Source organism: Drosophila subpulchrella, chromosome 2R (assembly GCF_014743375.2).
Source record: "Drosophila subpulchrella strain 33 F10 #4 breed RU33 chromosome 2R, RU_Dsub_v1.1 Primary Assembly, whole genome shotgun sequence".
NCBI classification, from domain to species: domain Eukaryota; kingdom Metazoa; phylum Arthropoda; class Insecta; order Diptera; family Drosophilidae; genus Drosophila; species Drosophila subpulchrella.
The window spans coordinates 12,481,487-12,495,922 of NC_050611.1; the positions used below are offsets into that span (position 1 = coordinate 12,481,487).

The 14,436-nt window shown below is 44.1% G+C and overlaps 3 protein-coding genes across 8 annotated transcripts in view; 1 reads left to right on the top strand and 2 right to left on the bottom strand.

Moving 5' to 3' along the window:
• The window catches only part of LOC119550672, a 26,178-nt gene extending 19,968 nt beyond the window's left edge, over nucleotides 1–6,210 (bottom strand). For 2 of the 6 annotated variants that reach the window (XM_037859528.1, XM_037859526.1), the window contains exons 1-2: nucleotides 5,953–6,209; nucleotides 2,827–5,142 (exon numbers count right to left, since the gene is read on the bottom strand). In XM_037859528.1, the coding sequence (XP_037715456.1) occupies nucleotides 2,827–2,897 (71 nt within the window). In that variant the 5' untranslated portion in view covers nucleotides 2,898–5,142; nucleotides 5,953–6,209. Of the gene's footprint in view, nucleotides 1–2,826; nucleotides 5,143–5,952 lie in introns of those variants that run through there. The other 4 variants (XM_037859527.1, XM_037859531.1, XM_037859529.1 and 1 more) reach the window with 3 other exon arrangements.
• A 1,483-nt stretch (nucleotides 6,211–7,693) lies between these two features.
• On the bottom strand, nucleotides 7,694–12,308 carry LOC119551484 (chaoptin). Its single transcript, XM_037860846.1, has 10 exons — nucleotides 12,109–12,308; nucleotides 11,787–12,041; nucleotides 11,568–11,728; nucleotides 11,338–11,507; nucleotides 10,670–11,272; nucleotides 10,354–10,608; nucleotides 9,686–10,297; nucleotides 9,536–9,630; nucleotides 8,583–9,470; nucleotides 7,694–8,500 (listed from the first exon to the last, which is right to left on the bottom strand). Exons 2-10 carry the CDS (start codon nucleotides 11,885–11,887, stop codon nucleotides 8,104–8,106), a joined length of 3,282 nt encoding a protein of 1,093 aa, XP_037716774.1. The 5' UTR covers nucleotides 11,888–12,041; nucleotides 12,109–12,308; the 3' UTR covers nucleotides 7,694–8,103.
• A 100-nt stretch (nucleotides 12,309–12,408) lies between these two features.
• On the top strand, nucleotides 12,409–14,335 carry LOC119551721 (inactive selenide, water dikinase-like protein). Its single transcript, XM_037861222.1, has 2 exons — nucleotides 12,409–12,542; nucleotides 12,912–14,335. Exon 2 carries the CDS (start codon nucleotides 12,925–12,927, stop codon nucleotides 14,119–14,121), a length of 1,197 nt encoding a protein of 398 aa, XP_037717150.1. The 5' UTR covers nucleotides 12,409–12,542; nucleotides 12,912–12,924; the 3' UTR covers nucleotides 14,122–14,335.
• Nucleotides 14,336–14,436: the final 101 nt, after the last annotated feature.

Genomic DNA, 14,436 nt, shown 5'->3' on the forward strand with positions numbered 1-14,436 from the left:
CTTACCAATCCGAAATTCTCCGGTTTTGGCCCATTTAAGGTCATTTCAATATCACACACAGGTTACAAATGGTTCATCCACTGTCGTTTATATGGAAATGCCATTCTAAATACACTGCACAGTCAGTAATTAAATTTTGACTTCAAAAGATTTCCGGCTGGACGGCCCAAATGAACCCAGAACCCGATGAGAGCTTAGCTCGACTATAAATAACACGATTTTCGGCTAACCAGAATTCAGCCAAATTATCCATTAATTATAACGACAGTCGAGCAATTAATAAATCAGGCTTGCGGGCGGGGGGCTAGGGAAATCAGTGGAGTCAACAAACAAAGAAATGCTACATCACAACCATTTGGCATGCCAATTGTAAATAAATTTCGATTCGACTCGTGTGATATATGGGAATCAGGGTTAGCATCTAAGGGGTCTCCGGCGAGTGTGGGTTTACTAAAGATCTTAAGCAGGCATGGCAGGGCGGGGGAAAAAAGTCATTAAAGCGATGCATTCGGAACTCTTTTTGATTGACTTTCGTGGAACGGGCAAGTTTAGCAAAGTGCATCAAAGTTAATGAATTTACTTTCAGTTTGTGAAGCTCAAAAGTTAAGAACTTGCGGGGGAGGTGGAGGTATTTTCGGGTTAGTTTTCTAATAACGAGCAGAAAAGTTAGTAGTAGCATTAAATGTGTGTTTCTCATATAAGTGTTGCAGTTGTTATTGTAACGTTAAGTAGTTGGTATAAGTAGTAGTAGTAGTATAGAAGTACCATACAGAGACTACGATCTATATAGAGAGAGAGGCAGAGACACTGAGAGACAAAAAGAGAGAGAGATAGAGAGAAAGTATGGGGAGTATTCGGAATTTGGTCGGCGGTACCTTCACAGAGATGATGTCTAGGATCGTTCCACAGCAAATGTGAGTTGCAAAATTTTCGGTTTGTATCTGGTTTTTTTTTTGGTTTTGGTACGGTTTGGTTGGTTCTTTTCTTACTTTCTGTTTTCAACGGTTTTGTACTTTTAAGCAAAGTTTTCTGCAAAACAACAACGACAAGGACACGAAATAAATCCAAGTTATTCACGTGACGAGCACCAAAATGGAAATAATAAACGAGAAATGAAGGAAACGAAAATGAAAACTGAAAACTGAAAACTAACAAACTAACAAACTGACAAACTTAGCGGGAAATAACTCAAATGAGATTCGTTTGGGGGATAAGAAATTAAATTAACTGCACAAAGCACACAGACACTAGAGGGTCCTGCCCATGTATGTGTGTGTGTGTGTGTTTCGAGGGAGGGGTTCTTGTTTTTGTTGCTGTCGAGTATGTATGGAAATGTGGAACTAGAACTAGCTCAATTGGAAACATCGGGCTTCCTTTTTGGCACAAAAGAAAAGAACAGCTTATCTGGCCCTCTGCTTCACTCACTCACTGTCGCCGTCTCTGTCTGTTATCCTGTGTGTGTGTGAGTGTGTCGGTGAATAAGCTATGTGTGTGTGTGTGTGGGTGGGTGGCAACAACAATGCAGTAGTCGGCAAGCGCTTATCGATACATACAAACACACACAAATGCCAGCCGAAATTCGGTCAGTGGTTTAATCATTGAAGTAAAAGCGAAAGCTTCCGCTCATTGAAGCACACAGACACACACAACCGCACACAGCAGACTCGCCCACACTCACACGATTGCAATTATGTACATGTACAGTGGCCCCCGAATGTATGCAACACTGCGTGCGATTGCACTTAAAGTACTTTGACACTATTCTCAAGCGACGTGATTCATTGTATTGGCGCGGCCATTGTTGCCGGCCTGGCTTGACTTTTAATCTAGTTTCGTAATTGCATTGACTGGAGTGACGGATGACCCCTCAAAGGGGCGGTGGGTGGGCGGCAGCAGGAGCAGGAAATCAGTTCACAGCAGGCCAACAAAAAGGCCACTTGGCAACTCACTCAGTCACTCACTCACACAGTCACCCACACAAACACACACACACAGATGAACGTGAACAGTAACAACAACAACAGCAATTGCGGCAGCAGCAACAACATCAACAACAATAACAGGGTAACTCAAGAGACAAAGAACGAAACAGAGACATTGAACATAACGGTACGGAACGAACGAAACGAAACAAAACGAACAACACAAAAAACAAGACTACTAGGGTGGACCTCAAACGGCAAAATGTAAGTTTCTTTAAAAAAGAAAATTCGTTTATGATACTTTTTTTCATTTTACAAATGCATTTAATATTCTTCCGAAATGATTCCAAAAAAATCCCTCATACGCCAAGGTGGCAATCCTTATAGCGCATACGCCATGGTGGCAATATTTAGTACTCATACGCAAAGTTGGCAGGGTTTTTTAAATGAACTTAAGCAATTAAGTTTGCTTTGATAACCATTTGGCTTATACCAAAAATTTTAAAATTAACTCCTACATTAGTAAGCAACAACAAAAGATTTTACATCAAAAAATAAAATATAACCCGTAAATATGTATACATACATATACCAACATTACAGGGAGTTAATTAGTTAAACGGTATCAAAATCACAATTTTTTTTATTTTAATTTATATAAACCAATATTCTTTTTTGGTATAAGTAGGTCCACCCCAGTGATCACATTGAAAACGAAACAAAAATACATTCATCTCAAAGCTGTACAACGCGGTGAGGGAGATCGATATCAAAGAGACTCCCAGACCGGGAACACCCTGTACTCTGACCTCACACACCGACACAAGTACAGCGTACAACGTACATCGTGCACAACAACAGTACAAGGACATACAAGAAGGGCTAGTGAGTGGGTAACGCCTACCGTTGATCGTTGGTAAAGGTTCCGAAGGCTCCAGGACCGCTGACTCGGCGCTGAGTGTGTTTAACGTGCATTTTCTTGGACCCACGACGCCGCCGCTGTCACCACGTCACCACCTGCACTCGAACTCGAATTCGAGCCACATCGAACCACTCGCGCCACCTTCGTTAACGTAACGTAACGTTGTTGTTGTTTTGGGGATATTGCTGGTTATATTTTTTTGTTTTATTTCCCTTTTTAGGGTGTTGCTATTGCCGCCGGAAAGGCCCCGCAATGCCCGCTGCAATTCTTGGCCTTGTCATGGCGGCTGAGTGTGTGTGTGTTGTAGTAGAGTGTGCAGGTGTGGGTGCAACTTCCGCTTCGATTTTTGGCATTAACTAATACAAGTCCAGAGCTCGGGCACACGGACACGTAAACAAAAATAAATTGCTTTTCGTTGTGTTACTCTCTCTTTTTCTTTTTTGCTATCTGGCTGTCTCACTCGCACATGGGGCCGTTCATCGTCGTCGTAGTCGTCGTCCTTATCCGTGTTTTTTAGGTTTTAGGTTTATAGGTTAGGTTCTCGATTTTGGTGGGTTCTTAGGTGTTTGGTTGAGTAACGTAGGTTGGGTGAAGGTATCTAAAAGGTGGCCTCTAAAATAGTCAACAGCACTGCTTGTATTGCTTATCGTTCTTCACTTTTCGTTTCGTTATGCGCTTGTTCGTTTTGAGGTTATGTGACTCTATGACTCTATCTGTTTCGAAAGTTGCGTGTATAATAATACCATATGTTACTATTTATAGTTTAGCTTTTGTTTTACATTAGTTAACAGCGTTATTTTCGGGGCTATTCGTTTTGTACTTTGGATTATAAATGTCGATTTATCCTCTAAGGTATAGTTATTGTTGCTATTCGGTTGGTGGTGTACAGATGTGATGGTGGGGCCTGGAACTGGAACTGGAGCTGGAGCTGGAGCTATAACTGTAACGGGAACAGGAACGGTAACGGTAACGGTAACTGGAGCTGAAGTGGGGTGGGCAGGATCGGGATCCAAGATGTGGATCGTTGAATTATTTATCACAAATAACAAACTAGAGGGGATTGCTGGATGATGACAGCTCGGTTTGCTCCCTCTGGCTTCCAACCCTCTAGCCGCTCCAATCCTCCTCCTCCTTCCGGCTTAAGTTAATGTTTGGTCATGAAAGTTTAACGAACGCACCGCAGTTTTGGCTTTGCGGTCGCTTTTTATTTTTTTTTTACTTTTGTGGCAAATGGAAGCGACGCGAGTTAAGGCGGAGTTACGTCAAGGCAGCGCAACACGGGAAACCCAAAGAAGGTAGCTTAATATCGTCCTGTAAGTTTGTATCTGGGGTCCTGCGTGTGATTGTGTTTCGTATCTGGCACGAGGAACACGCAAAGGATCCGAATCCGGACCCGGCGACAGTTCCCTTCTCGGGACTCCGACTCCGTGTGGCAACGTCCTTCGCCACCCAATTAATGCATTAATCGCCCTCGTTACTTATTCAGATGCAATTTGAAAAAGCCTAGGTCGAGGTCGGGTTCGGGGATGGGATCGAGTTTTGCTTTAGCGGCATTATAAAAATAAATCCATATAGGTAGATATACAGACTGGCGTTTATCTATTCGCTACGGCTAAATATCTTGTATATATCTCGTAGGTGTATATATATATATATATATATATGTTGTATATAGAGAGGCAACTACTTGGTAGTTTTAGTTAGTCGTTAAGTGCGTTTATGTTGCGGTTATTGGAATTTGCTGTCTGTTTGCTGTCCTACGGGCAGAGACGCATGTCTCTCTACAAACTACGAGGTTAGTTCCATTACTCTATCTCAACGGGGATTACGCTCTATATCCTTGGGCTGTGTCTTTAACTTCCAGCGGTGAACAAACGGCAACGAACTACGGGTTGTTTTTTTTTAATTTTCTTAATTGCGGATATCGTTTATCTATTAGCACTTTTTGTATATAGCGAGTGTCCTTTGTATATTTTTAAAAGTAATTCTAATCTTGGGCTTGCTTTTTTGGGTTACGCTTTTAAGATTTGCTCAATTTCATTGTTGCAGGTACTTTGGTTTTGGTTTATCATTACGTTCTATTTTTGGTTATCGCGTGTCCTCTATTTTTAGGCGTTTCCAGGGTTTTCGACTTGCTGACGACTGGCTGGCGTTGATTAAATAATTCTGCACTTTGCGTTGATTTTTCGTGTTGGCATTCAAGTCCTTGTTTGCGCTGGTTTCCGCTTTTCCGTGTTTGTCTCTTATCTTCTTACTTGCACTTTCATTTTTATTTTTATTTATTTTTTGCCAGTCGTTCTATTTGATTATGTAATTATGCTTGGTTTCTTATTGGATATTGAACAGTACGTGTGTCCTAGGGCTATGTGTGTGAGTGTGTGTGTGGTGTGCGGGTGTATTGGTGTGTTACATGCGATTTTTTCAGCTGCTGCGGCTGTGTTTGTGGTGGTTTCGTTGGTTTCGTGGGTTGCGATAGACGTAAGTGGTTCGTCATCAACATTTTTCGCACATACATACACGATTCACGGGCGCCACACGGGGCTATATATATGTATATATGTATGTGTGTGTGTGCCAGGGGCGAGGGTGTGCGTGTGTAAGTCTTTGTAGAGGAAATTTATTGAATGAAACGTCAAACGATTTGACGAATTTTAAACAAATTATTTATAACACACAGAGACACACAGGAGGCACGCACACACGCACACGCACAGGCAAATATTGCGAGAGAGGCACGCACACACACAGGGCACAGTCGTGGCACGAAAAACGGCACACAGGACACCGTGGTGGGTGGTGGTGGGTGGGAGGATAACAAGGAGGAGCCGAGGAAGAGGAAGCCAGCGGAGTGGAGGTGAAAGTGGGAGGAAGTGCACACGTTAAATCAATGCTTCTTTTGACCTCTATTACATTTTCGTCTTGCCTTCTCCTCCTCCTCCTCCTCCTGCTCTTTGAACTCCTCTTTTTCTACCGAGCCCACGACTACCTGGTACTTTTTTCAACGCCCGTGTTACGGCACATTTAATATTTCATATTTCTTTTTCCTACATATGTAGAACTCTATGTACCAGATACACAGTCACTGGTTATTGCAACTTATTTCATTACTTTTCTTTTCGATTTCAAATTGGTTTCTCAAATTTTTGGGTCGCGCTGGCTCCTTTCGTTTTTTTTTTTGGGCTGTTTAAATGTTTATCACAATGCGGGGGTCGCTTTCGCTGAATGATTTATGCCATTCGCCACCGAGCAGCGCACTTAAACTTGCTATTTGAAATCTCTTCTTTATGTAACGAACGGAATAACGGCACACTCGCTTCTGCTGCTGCTGCGACTGCTACTGCTGCTGCTGCTGCTGCTGCGACACGAACGAACTCAGCGCGACAAGTGAAACTTGGCTTTCCGATTCGCATGCCACTGACGTGCGCCGTAGAAACAGGACCAGAAACAGAAACAGAAACTGAAACAGCACCAGAAGCAGGAGCAGAGCCAGAAAGAGCCGAGCCGAGCCTGCGAGATTCGCTGAAAATCGATAAGGACAGGCAAAGTCGCCTGCCAAAATCCTGAGGATGGGGTCCTGGGATGGCAAAGGCGAACGGCACAAAAGCACATTCTTCTGCGGCCAAAGTGAAACCGAGAGCATGTGGGTGGCGCGGCAGTGAAAGTGCACATGTCCTGAGTGTCTCGTGTCCTGCGGCACAGTGGAGGTCCTCAAAGATGACCGGCATTTGACAAACTCACTCAAATGCACTGAATAAATATTACAAATTTGATAGGATTATAAAATAAAAGGCATAGCATACCCCAAGGCGTATATCAGCAATTTTAATTCCCAAGGTTCATCATTTTTTTAGTAAGTCTTCATTTAGAAGTAGATATTCCTTTTATTTTTTCGAAAATGTATCTTATGCTATATATATATCCGGCTTAACTCGTCGTAAAAATTAAATGGTTCAAGATGCCCATCATTAACATACTTTTGGTCAATGCCTTAATTTATATTAAAAAAAAAATTTATAAAATAAACGGGTCATAAAAGCCATAATGCCATTTCTAACAGATATCTTACGAAAACCAATTTAGATTAGGAAAATTTATTAAACAATCTGAAATAGTTATTACTTCAATAAGTTATTGTTTCAAGAGGACAAACATTAATTTAAATACTAAAGACTACCAGTTCTCCCCATCGAAGTATTTATAATGTACAAACCCAATATAATAAATCAACAAACTAACTGGTATTAGATATAAATGTTCTTGTTAATCGTGGTTGATGGACAGTAAATACAAGGAAATAAACAATAACCCAAACCAAAAAAGACAGCATACTTTTAGGGGTCTACCGATACTGTAGCTGTGCCAACACTGGCGACCGCCACTGTAATCCTCGCTTGCCATTTCGGCTAAGAGCGCGAGTGCGCATTTGCCAGGCTCTCAGGCGAGTCCTTTCAGCCGCTCGCAGTCCTTTCAGCCGCTCCCGCTGCAAAGACAGAAGCTAAAGCCGAATCCGACAACGAAACCGAATTGAGAATGAATCGCCGTGCCGAGGAGCTCCTCGGATAACAGCCTTTGTGTTTGCGCCCTGAATGAAAGTCCGCCAGCCTGGGCCATCAGCCATCAGCTGGCCCGTTTGGCTGGCTGTGGGCTCCAACGCTTTCTGAATTGCGCTGCCCACGCGAGGCGGCATCCAAGTAAACAAATACATGTGCGCACTGCTGTGATAATAGGGCGTCGCGCACATGTTCAGCTGTAAGGTCAGAGCACAGCGTGTCCTTACAGTGAGCCATGGCCACAGCAACACAGGCACACGCCCCACAATGGGATCAAAGATCAAGGTCGTTCTGATCTCTTCTAAAGACTCATTTTATCACATCAATTCGAACTTAAAACGATGGGAACTAGACATATAACATTTGCATCTTATAAATTATCATCATCACAATTATAGTAAGAACAAAAAACAAATCGATATGGGATGTATACAATTTTAAGTTCGAATATGGACATCTTTCATACAGTTCTTATCGAAATTCGGTGTTCGTCTTAGAAATTTTTTTGCTTAACTGTTGTCAAATTTGTACCCATACAATACAGAGAATATTTCGAGTACAGATCGGTGAAGCCCTTGATCCTTTAATAAAGGACCAGGCAACATTTTTTGCCAATGCTTTTGAATATAAATGGCTATCGGTAAAAATTTAACAACAGTTAAACAAAAAAATGTTGATAAAATTGATAAGAACTGTATAATATAATATCTTAATACAAACGGGCAACAAACAACACGAGTATTATATACAAAAGGCAGTGAGGTAGGCTGCTGGAAGTTCCGGAAACTCCACTCCTAACCTGAAAGTTTCCGAAGAAGAAAGTCCTGGGACGCTTGAGAGATGGCAGCTGCTGACACTGACCGGAGAACCACTTGCGGATGTTCCCGTCGCTATCCCGGGATAATATGCATATCTCAGCGGCACGCAGTTTATCTTCACCAAGCTCCTCGAGTTTTTCCACTGAAATCTGGGCAGTTCGATTGTTGTATGCGTAATCCGACTGGTATAGCACCTCGTTGCTGCTGCTGCGGATATAAACTTGGAAGTCTGCGACGTCTGAGGTGCCGGACACATACCAGCTTAGGGTCAACAAGCCAGTTTTGGTACTGTGAGACGGAAAAACAAGGTTGACAATTACTAAGTATTTAAGTATATGGCTCAAAAGGTGTTCCCTTAATTTTTGCTTACGTTTTCACTTCTCGGAAACGGACATCGGTGAGCTGTTCATAGTCAAAGCCCTTATACCTCTCGCGCTCGTCCTCGGCGCAGTGCAGGTACTCATCTTCCAAAGATATAAGCTGCTTGTCCTTGATCAAAGCTGGTGTGCCGCAGTAGATGCTCTGCAAATCCTCGCTGGGCACCGTTTGCTGCAGCATAAAGTACTTCAGAGGGCGCGCATTGCAGCCGCAGTGCAGGGGATTCGAGGCAAGAAGCACTTGACTACCATTCCGCATGCTGCCCACTACGGAGGCGGGAATATCCTCCAAACTATTGTTGGTAAGATCAACATGTTTCAAAGAGCTAACCTTCACCAGGTTGGCGAAGGGCAGGTGGTAGATTTGATTGTGGGACAAATCCAGACTGCTCAGGTTTTGTGGTAGGTCGAAGATATGCTCCTCAGATGCCAAATTCGCCAGCTCATTGTAGGACATGTCCAGACTTTGAAGGGAAGTGAAATTCGAGATAACTCCTCTCCTCAGATCGTTGATCTGGTTGTGGGACACATCCAATTTAAACAGCTTCTTGGTCCCAAAGGTAATATCGTAGGTAAGCACGGGCATTCGATTGTAGCTCAGGTTTAGGTTCCTCAGATTGTAAGGAATGTACTGATGTGAGGGAAAAGTCTTCTTGGTCACAAAACTTATACGATTGTGGCTCAAATCCAAGGTTTCCAAACTGAGTAAATCGTCCAGAACGCCATTGGTCTTGTTGTCCAATTTTGTGAGGGAGTTAAAGGACAGATCCAGATTTCGCAGCGATGGTAGGCCAATAAAGATGTCATTTTGCAGCTGCTGGATTCCGTTGGATGACAGATTTAGAGTGAGCAACTGCAGCAGGCCCTCAAAAGCTCGTTTGCTTTAAGTTGAAATAGGGATATTAATCATAGAATAAGTTTAAAATATATTTAAATACCAAAATACCTTATATCCGTAACTTGGTTTCCATACAGATTTAACTCAAACAGTACTGGTAGCTTGCCAAAGGCACTGCGCTCAAGGGTTGTAATGTTATTGTTCTAAACGGGAATAAGATTAAGTTTAAAAATTGTAAAATTCATTATATTTACCCACCTCCAAATATAAATACTGCAGGGTTGACATGACTGCTACTGCTTCACGTGGTGGCTGGCTGATGCCATTATTCTGCAGCTTCAAACGTTGCACGACCAATAGACCCAAAAAACTTAGTCCATTCAGGCTATCACCTAGTTGATTATGGCTAAGATCTAAATAAATAAGTGAGTTCATTACCGGCCAAGTTCCCGCAGGAATGTCCGTCAGTTGGTTATGGCTAAAATGCAGTTCGTTCAGGGAAATGGGCAGCTGGAAGAGCTTATCCAACTGATTGTTATTCAAGTACAGCTGCCGCAGGCTAGTTAACTTTGCCAGAGATCCTCGCACCACGGAAACCAATTCATTATGACTGAGATCCATCTCCAAAAGGGTTGGCAAAGTGCCAAAAGTGGAGGACTTGATCTCCCGCATGCTGTTATAACTCAGATCAATGGATCGTAGCGAAAACAGGGTTTGAAAAACTCCATTAAAAATGCTGGAGATGTTGTTGTGCGAAACATCAATGGTGTGCAGTTCATAGAGCTTTGGGAAACAATTCTTGGGTATCTCGGCTATGTTGTTGTGCGAGGCATTCAATACTTTCAGGCCCGTCATATTTTGAAGGGGAATCTGCAGAACAATAGGAAATAAGTATATATTTTCAAATTCAAGAACCATTCTGTTACCTGCGCTAAGTTCGTGAGATTATTGTAGCTTAGCTGAAAATAGGTGGCAAAAGTGGTCTCATCGAAGCTGCGGCGCGAAAAGTTGGTCAAGAGATTATGGGACAGGTCAAGAACCGTGATGTTTACACAGTTTTCAAAGGCAGCTGTTTCTATAAGTTCCAAAGCATTATGCGAGACGTTTATCACAGCCTGGTAAATGTCCTTGAACGAGTTCTTTTCAATCTTGGCTATGTTGTTCTCCGCCAAATCGAGCAACTGAAATTTGAGAGATCAATTAGTAGGTTTATAGAAATATTTATGATTTATAAAAACTCACCTCCACATAGTTCATCTGCGTAAACATCTGGTACTCGACCTTCTTAAGTTGGTTTCGAGCTAAATCAATTGTTCCAATTCGGGCAATTGAACCAAAAGTACCGCGTCCAATATCCGTAAGCACATTATCACTTAGGAAAAGTCGTCGCAGGAAACGCATTCCCCTGAAACTATTTGCATCCAGACGTGAAATATTGTTGTGGGACAAATGGAGCACTTTTAGCACAGAGTTTCTGGCAAAGGTTCCTCGACTTAGCTCGTTTAGGGCATTATGGGAAACATTGCACCATCCCATCTTTGTAAGATCAGCTATGTGCTGCGCTTCTAGCTTCTTGATCTGGTTGTGACTGATGTCCAGGACCTCTAGTTCTCTGAGGTTCTTAAACTGATTGCGTTTCAGGTTCTCCAACTGGTTGCCGTGCAGGTCAAGGGTTTTTAGTTTTCGCAAAGGCTGGAAGGTTTCAATAGGCAGATCACTCAGGTTTCCATTGGTAACCCTGATGGTACCTAGGCTATTGGCAATTTCTTGGCCAGCAAAAAGATCCTTAGGCAGTTGCTCAAAGGAATGACCATCGATTACTAGTTCCTTTGCTTTTCCGAGAATCTGTAAAGGTATTTGATGTTATTATATAATAATATTATTGTTCTGCTATGTAATATTATTCTTACACCAAATCCCAGTGGTCCTACGTGGCTTAAATTTGTGCGCAGTAGGTGCAGTTGTTCCAAAGTGTTGTTTACTCCATAAAAGACATAATCCTCTATGGTGGCCAGTGGTGTTTCCTCAATGATCAGGAAACGTGCCTTGATATGAGCAAACAGAGGGCCATATAGACGTACTAAATGGGGGATTAAGATGTTAAGTGTTACATATTCAAGGGATTGGTTAAGGTTCCTACCGAAATGTCCCTTGTAGATAGTCAACTCCTCGATGGGCATTTCAAAGGAGGCCAAATTCTGGAGGGCTACGGACAAAGTGGCCAAATTGGCATTTTCACAGCGTATGTAGAGGCCATTATCGCTGCCTTTTACACATTCGCAGGGGTACAAGACATTGGATCTGTTTTAAACACAACGTTATTGGAAATATATATATATATATTTTTATTTCAACTTACTTTTTGGGACACTTGAACTCGGGTTCGCCGTATACATATTCGGAGCTGGCCAGGGCTATAAAATGCAGCAGAACGAGACTGCGCAGGCGTAGCTGAATCATGTTTCAGCGATTTCGTCAGCGTTTTAATTTTAAATTAGTTTAGCCCATGGCCCAAAACCAAGTTTGTTGCTCAAGTCTTTTGTGTGGGTGCTGATTTCCTGGAAGTTGTAGTTCTTTGTTTTAAGTTTTTCCGCTTTAATGGATATGTTTTTCCCTAATGAGAAGTAAAGTTAACTTGTCTTATCAACGAACAAAGGTAAATGTATTCATGGTTTCCTCACCACTTTTACTTTTCGCTCTGCTGGCGCAACAGGTTTTTGTTTTCATGGACCGCTCTTTTGGCCTCTTTGAAAGACTCTCTTTTGAGATGTAAAAAACATTCCGTTGAATGGTTTTGATCCGTTTTAATTGTCCTTGAAAAGAAGCGCCATGTGAATCACTTGTATAGCCTTTTGTATTCCACGAATTAACATTTTATTATTTATTTATTTTATCATCTGCGCGCAATTTCATCGATAAATTTCGAGCAAGTTGGCAGCCCTGGGCAACTATCGCTTCGGCCGACTATCGGCAGCCCGCATATCGAATCGCCCGCACACGCAAATGCAACCCTGTTGTGACATCTCGCTCGTTGGAAAAGCAAAACCAGGCGCAAAATAAATAAAATTTGCTCACGTCCCCATACAATTTTCGTTGTACAGTCGCACAAGCAAAAGTAAGTACAAACGCCTAACTAAATGGCCAGCGTATAAACGCCAAATGCAAAGTGCACACTTTTTTGGCATTCTGCAATTGAAATGAGTGGGCATTGTTCACGTTCTCGCCTCGCCAACGGGGAGAAATACTGACTTCGCCCGTTTTAGCCGCCATCGCGGCAACAGCCAATCACACGCCGCGCTACACACACGCGGCAGAAAATCCGTGTACATACACGTCTAAGCGCTGTGGTATTGGTGGCCGGGGAGAACGCGAGTTACTCGCTGCACAGAGCGGTCCATTATGTTTTTGTTGCGCGGCAAAAGTGCGTTAATGGGCCCTTATACCACCCCCACTAATTATCCCACCTTGCATCCCTGTTCCGCAGTAAATAAACCAAGATGAGCTACGCCGCTGATGTTCTAAACTCGGCCCACTTGGAGCTCCATGGCGGTGGCGACGCCGAGCTGCGTCGCCCCTTCGATCCCACGGCCCACGATCTGGATGGCTCCTTCCGACTCACCCGGTTCGCGGATCTCAAAGGACGCGGCTGCAAGGTGCCACAGGATGTGCTCTCCAAGCTGGTGTCCGCCCTGCAGCAGGACTACTCCGCCCAGGACCAGGAGCCGCAGTTTCTCAACGTGGCCATTCCCCGGATCGGCATCGGTCTGGACTGCTCGGTGATCCCGCTGCGACACGGCGGCCTCTGCCTGGTGCAGACCACCGACTTCTTCTACCCCATCGTTGATGATCCCTACATGATGGGCAAAATCGCCTGCGCCAATGTGCTCAGCGATCTGTACGCCATGGGAGTCACCGATTGCGACAATATGCTGATGCTTCTGGCTGTCAGCACCAAGATGACGGAGAAGGAGCGCGACGTCGTTATCCCCCTGATCATGCGGGGCTTCAAGGATTCCGCTTTGGAGGCGGGGACCACTGTGACTGGAGGCCAGAGCGTGGTCAACCCGTGGTGCACCATTGGCGGAGTGGCCTCGACCATTTGCCAGCCCAACGAGTACATTGTGCCAGATAATGCTGTGGTGGGAGATGTCCTAGTGCTGACCAAGCCACTGGGCACCCAGGTGGCCGTGAATGCCCACCAGTGGATTGACCAGCCGGAGCGCTGGAACCGCATTAAGCTGGTGGTGTCCGAGGAGGATGTGCGCAAAGCCTATCATCGCGCCATGAACTCCATGTCCCGGCTAAACCGCGTAGCCGCTCGCCTCATGCACAAGTACAACGCCCACGGGGCCACTGACATTACTGGATTCGGACTGCTCGGTCACGCTCAAACCCTGGCTGCCCATCAGAAGAAGGACGTGTCCTTTGTCATTCACAATCTGCCAGTGATCGCCAAGATGGCCGCGGTGGCCAAGGCCTGCGGCAACATGTTCCAGCTGCTGCAGGGTCACTCGGCCGAGACCTCGGGAGGATTGCTGATCTGCCTGCCGCGCGAGCAGGCCGCCGCCTATTGCAAGGACATCGAAAAGCAGGAGGGCTACCAGGCCTGGATCATCGGAATCGTCGAAAAGGGCAACAAGACCGCCCGCATCATCGACAAGCCGCGCGTCATCGAGGTGCCCGCCAAGGATTAGGTGTCCTCCACACGCCCAACCGCTTTTGTTTACCTTAAGTATCGTAATTTTAACGTAACTGCTGCTCCCCTCAGTTGTAACCGGCTTTATCGGTCTTTGTTTTTTATAAAAAAGCTTATCAACTACAGATTCTCTGATCACTATAATCATGGACGTCGCTACTGAAATACGAGTGAATAAAATGAAAACACTTGACTCTTTTGTATCGAGTAAACGAACGAGAACGGATTTTTCGGGGACAGCGGGGCATCTGGATCCGGATGAGCTTTTTACAACTAAACTTTTGTTATTAAATCGCAAGTCGTGGCTTGGCGA

Coding starts and splice junctions, on each gene's coding strand:
- LOC119551484 (XM_037860846.1), bottom strand. CDS start 11,887: ATGATTCAGCTACGCCTGCGCAGTCTCGTTCTGCTGCATTTTATAGCC. Junction 9,471..9,535: donor AACCAAGTTACGGATATAAG/GTATTTTGGTAT, acceptor TTCAACTTAAAG/CAAACGAGCTTTTGAGGGCC. Junction 8,501..8,582: donor CGTTTCCGAGAAGTGAAAAC/GTAAGCAAAAAT, acceptor TCCGTCTCACAG/TACCAAAACTGGCTTGTTGA.
- LOC119551721 (XM_037861222.1), top strand. CDS start 12,925: ATGAGCTACGCCGCTGATGTTCTAAACTCGGCCCACTTGGAGCTCCAT.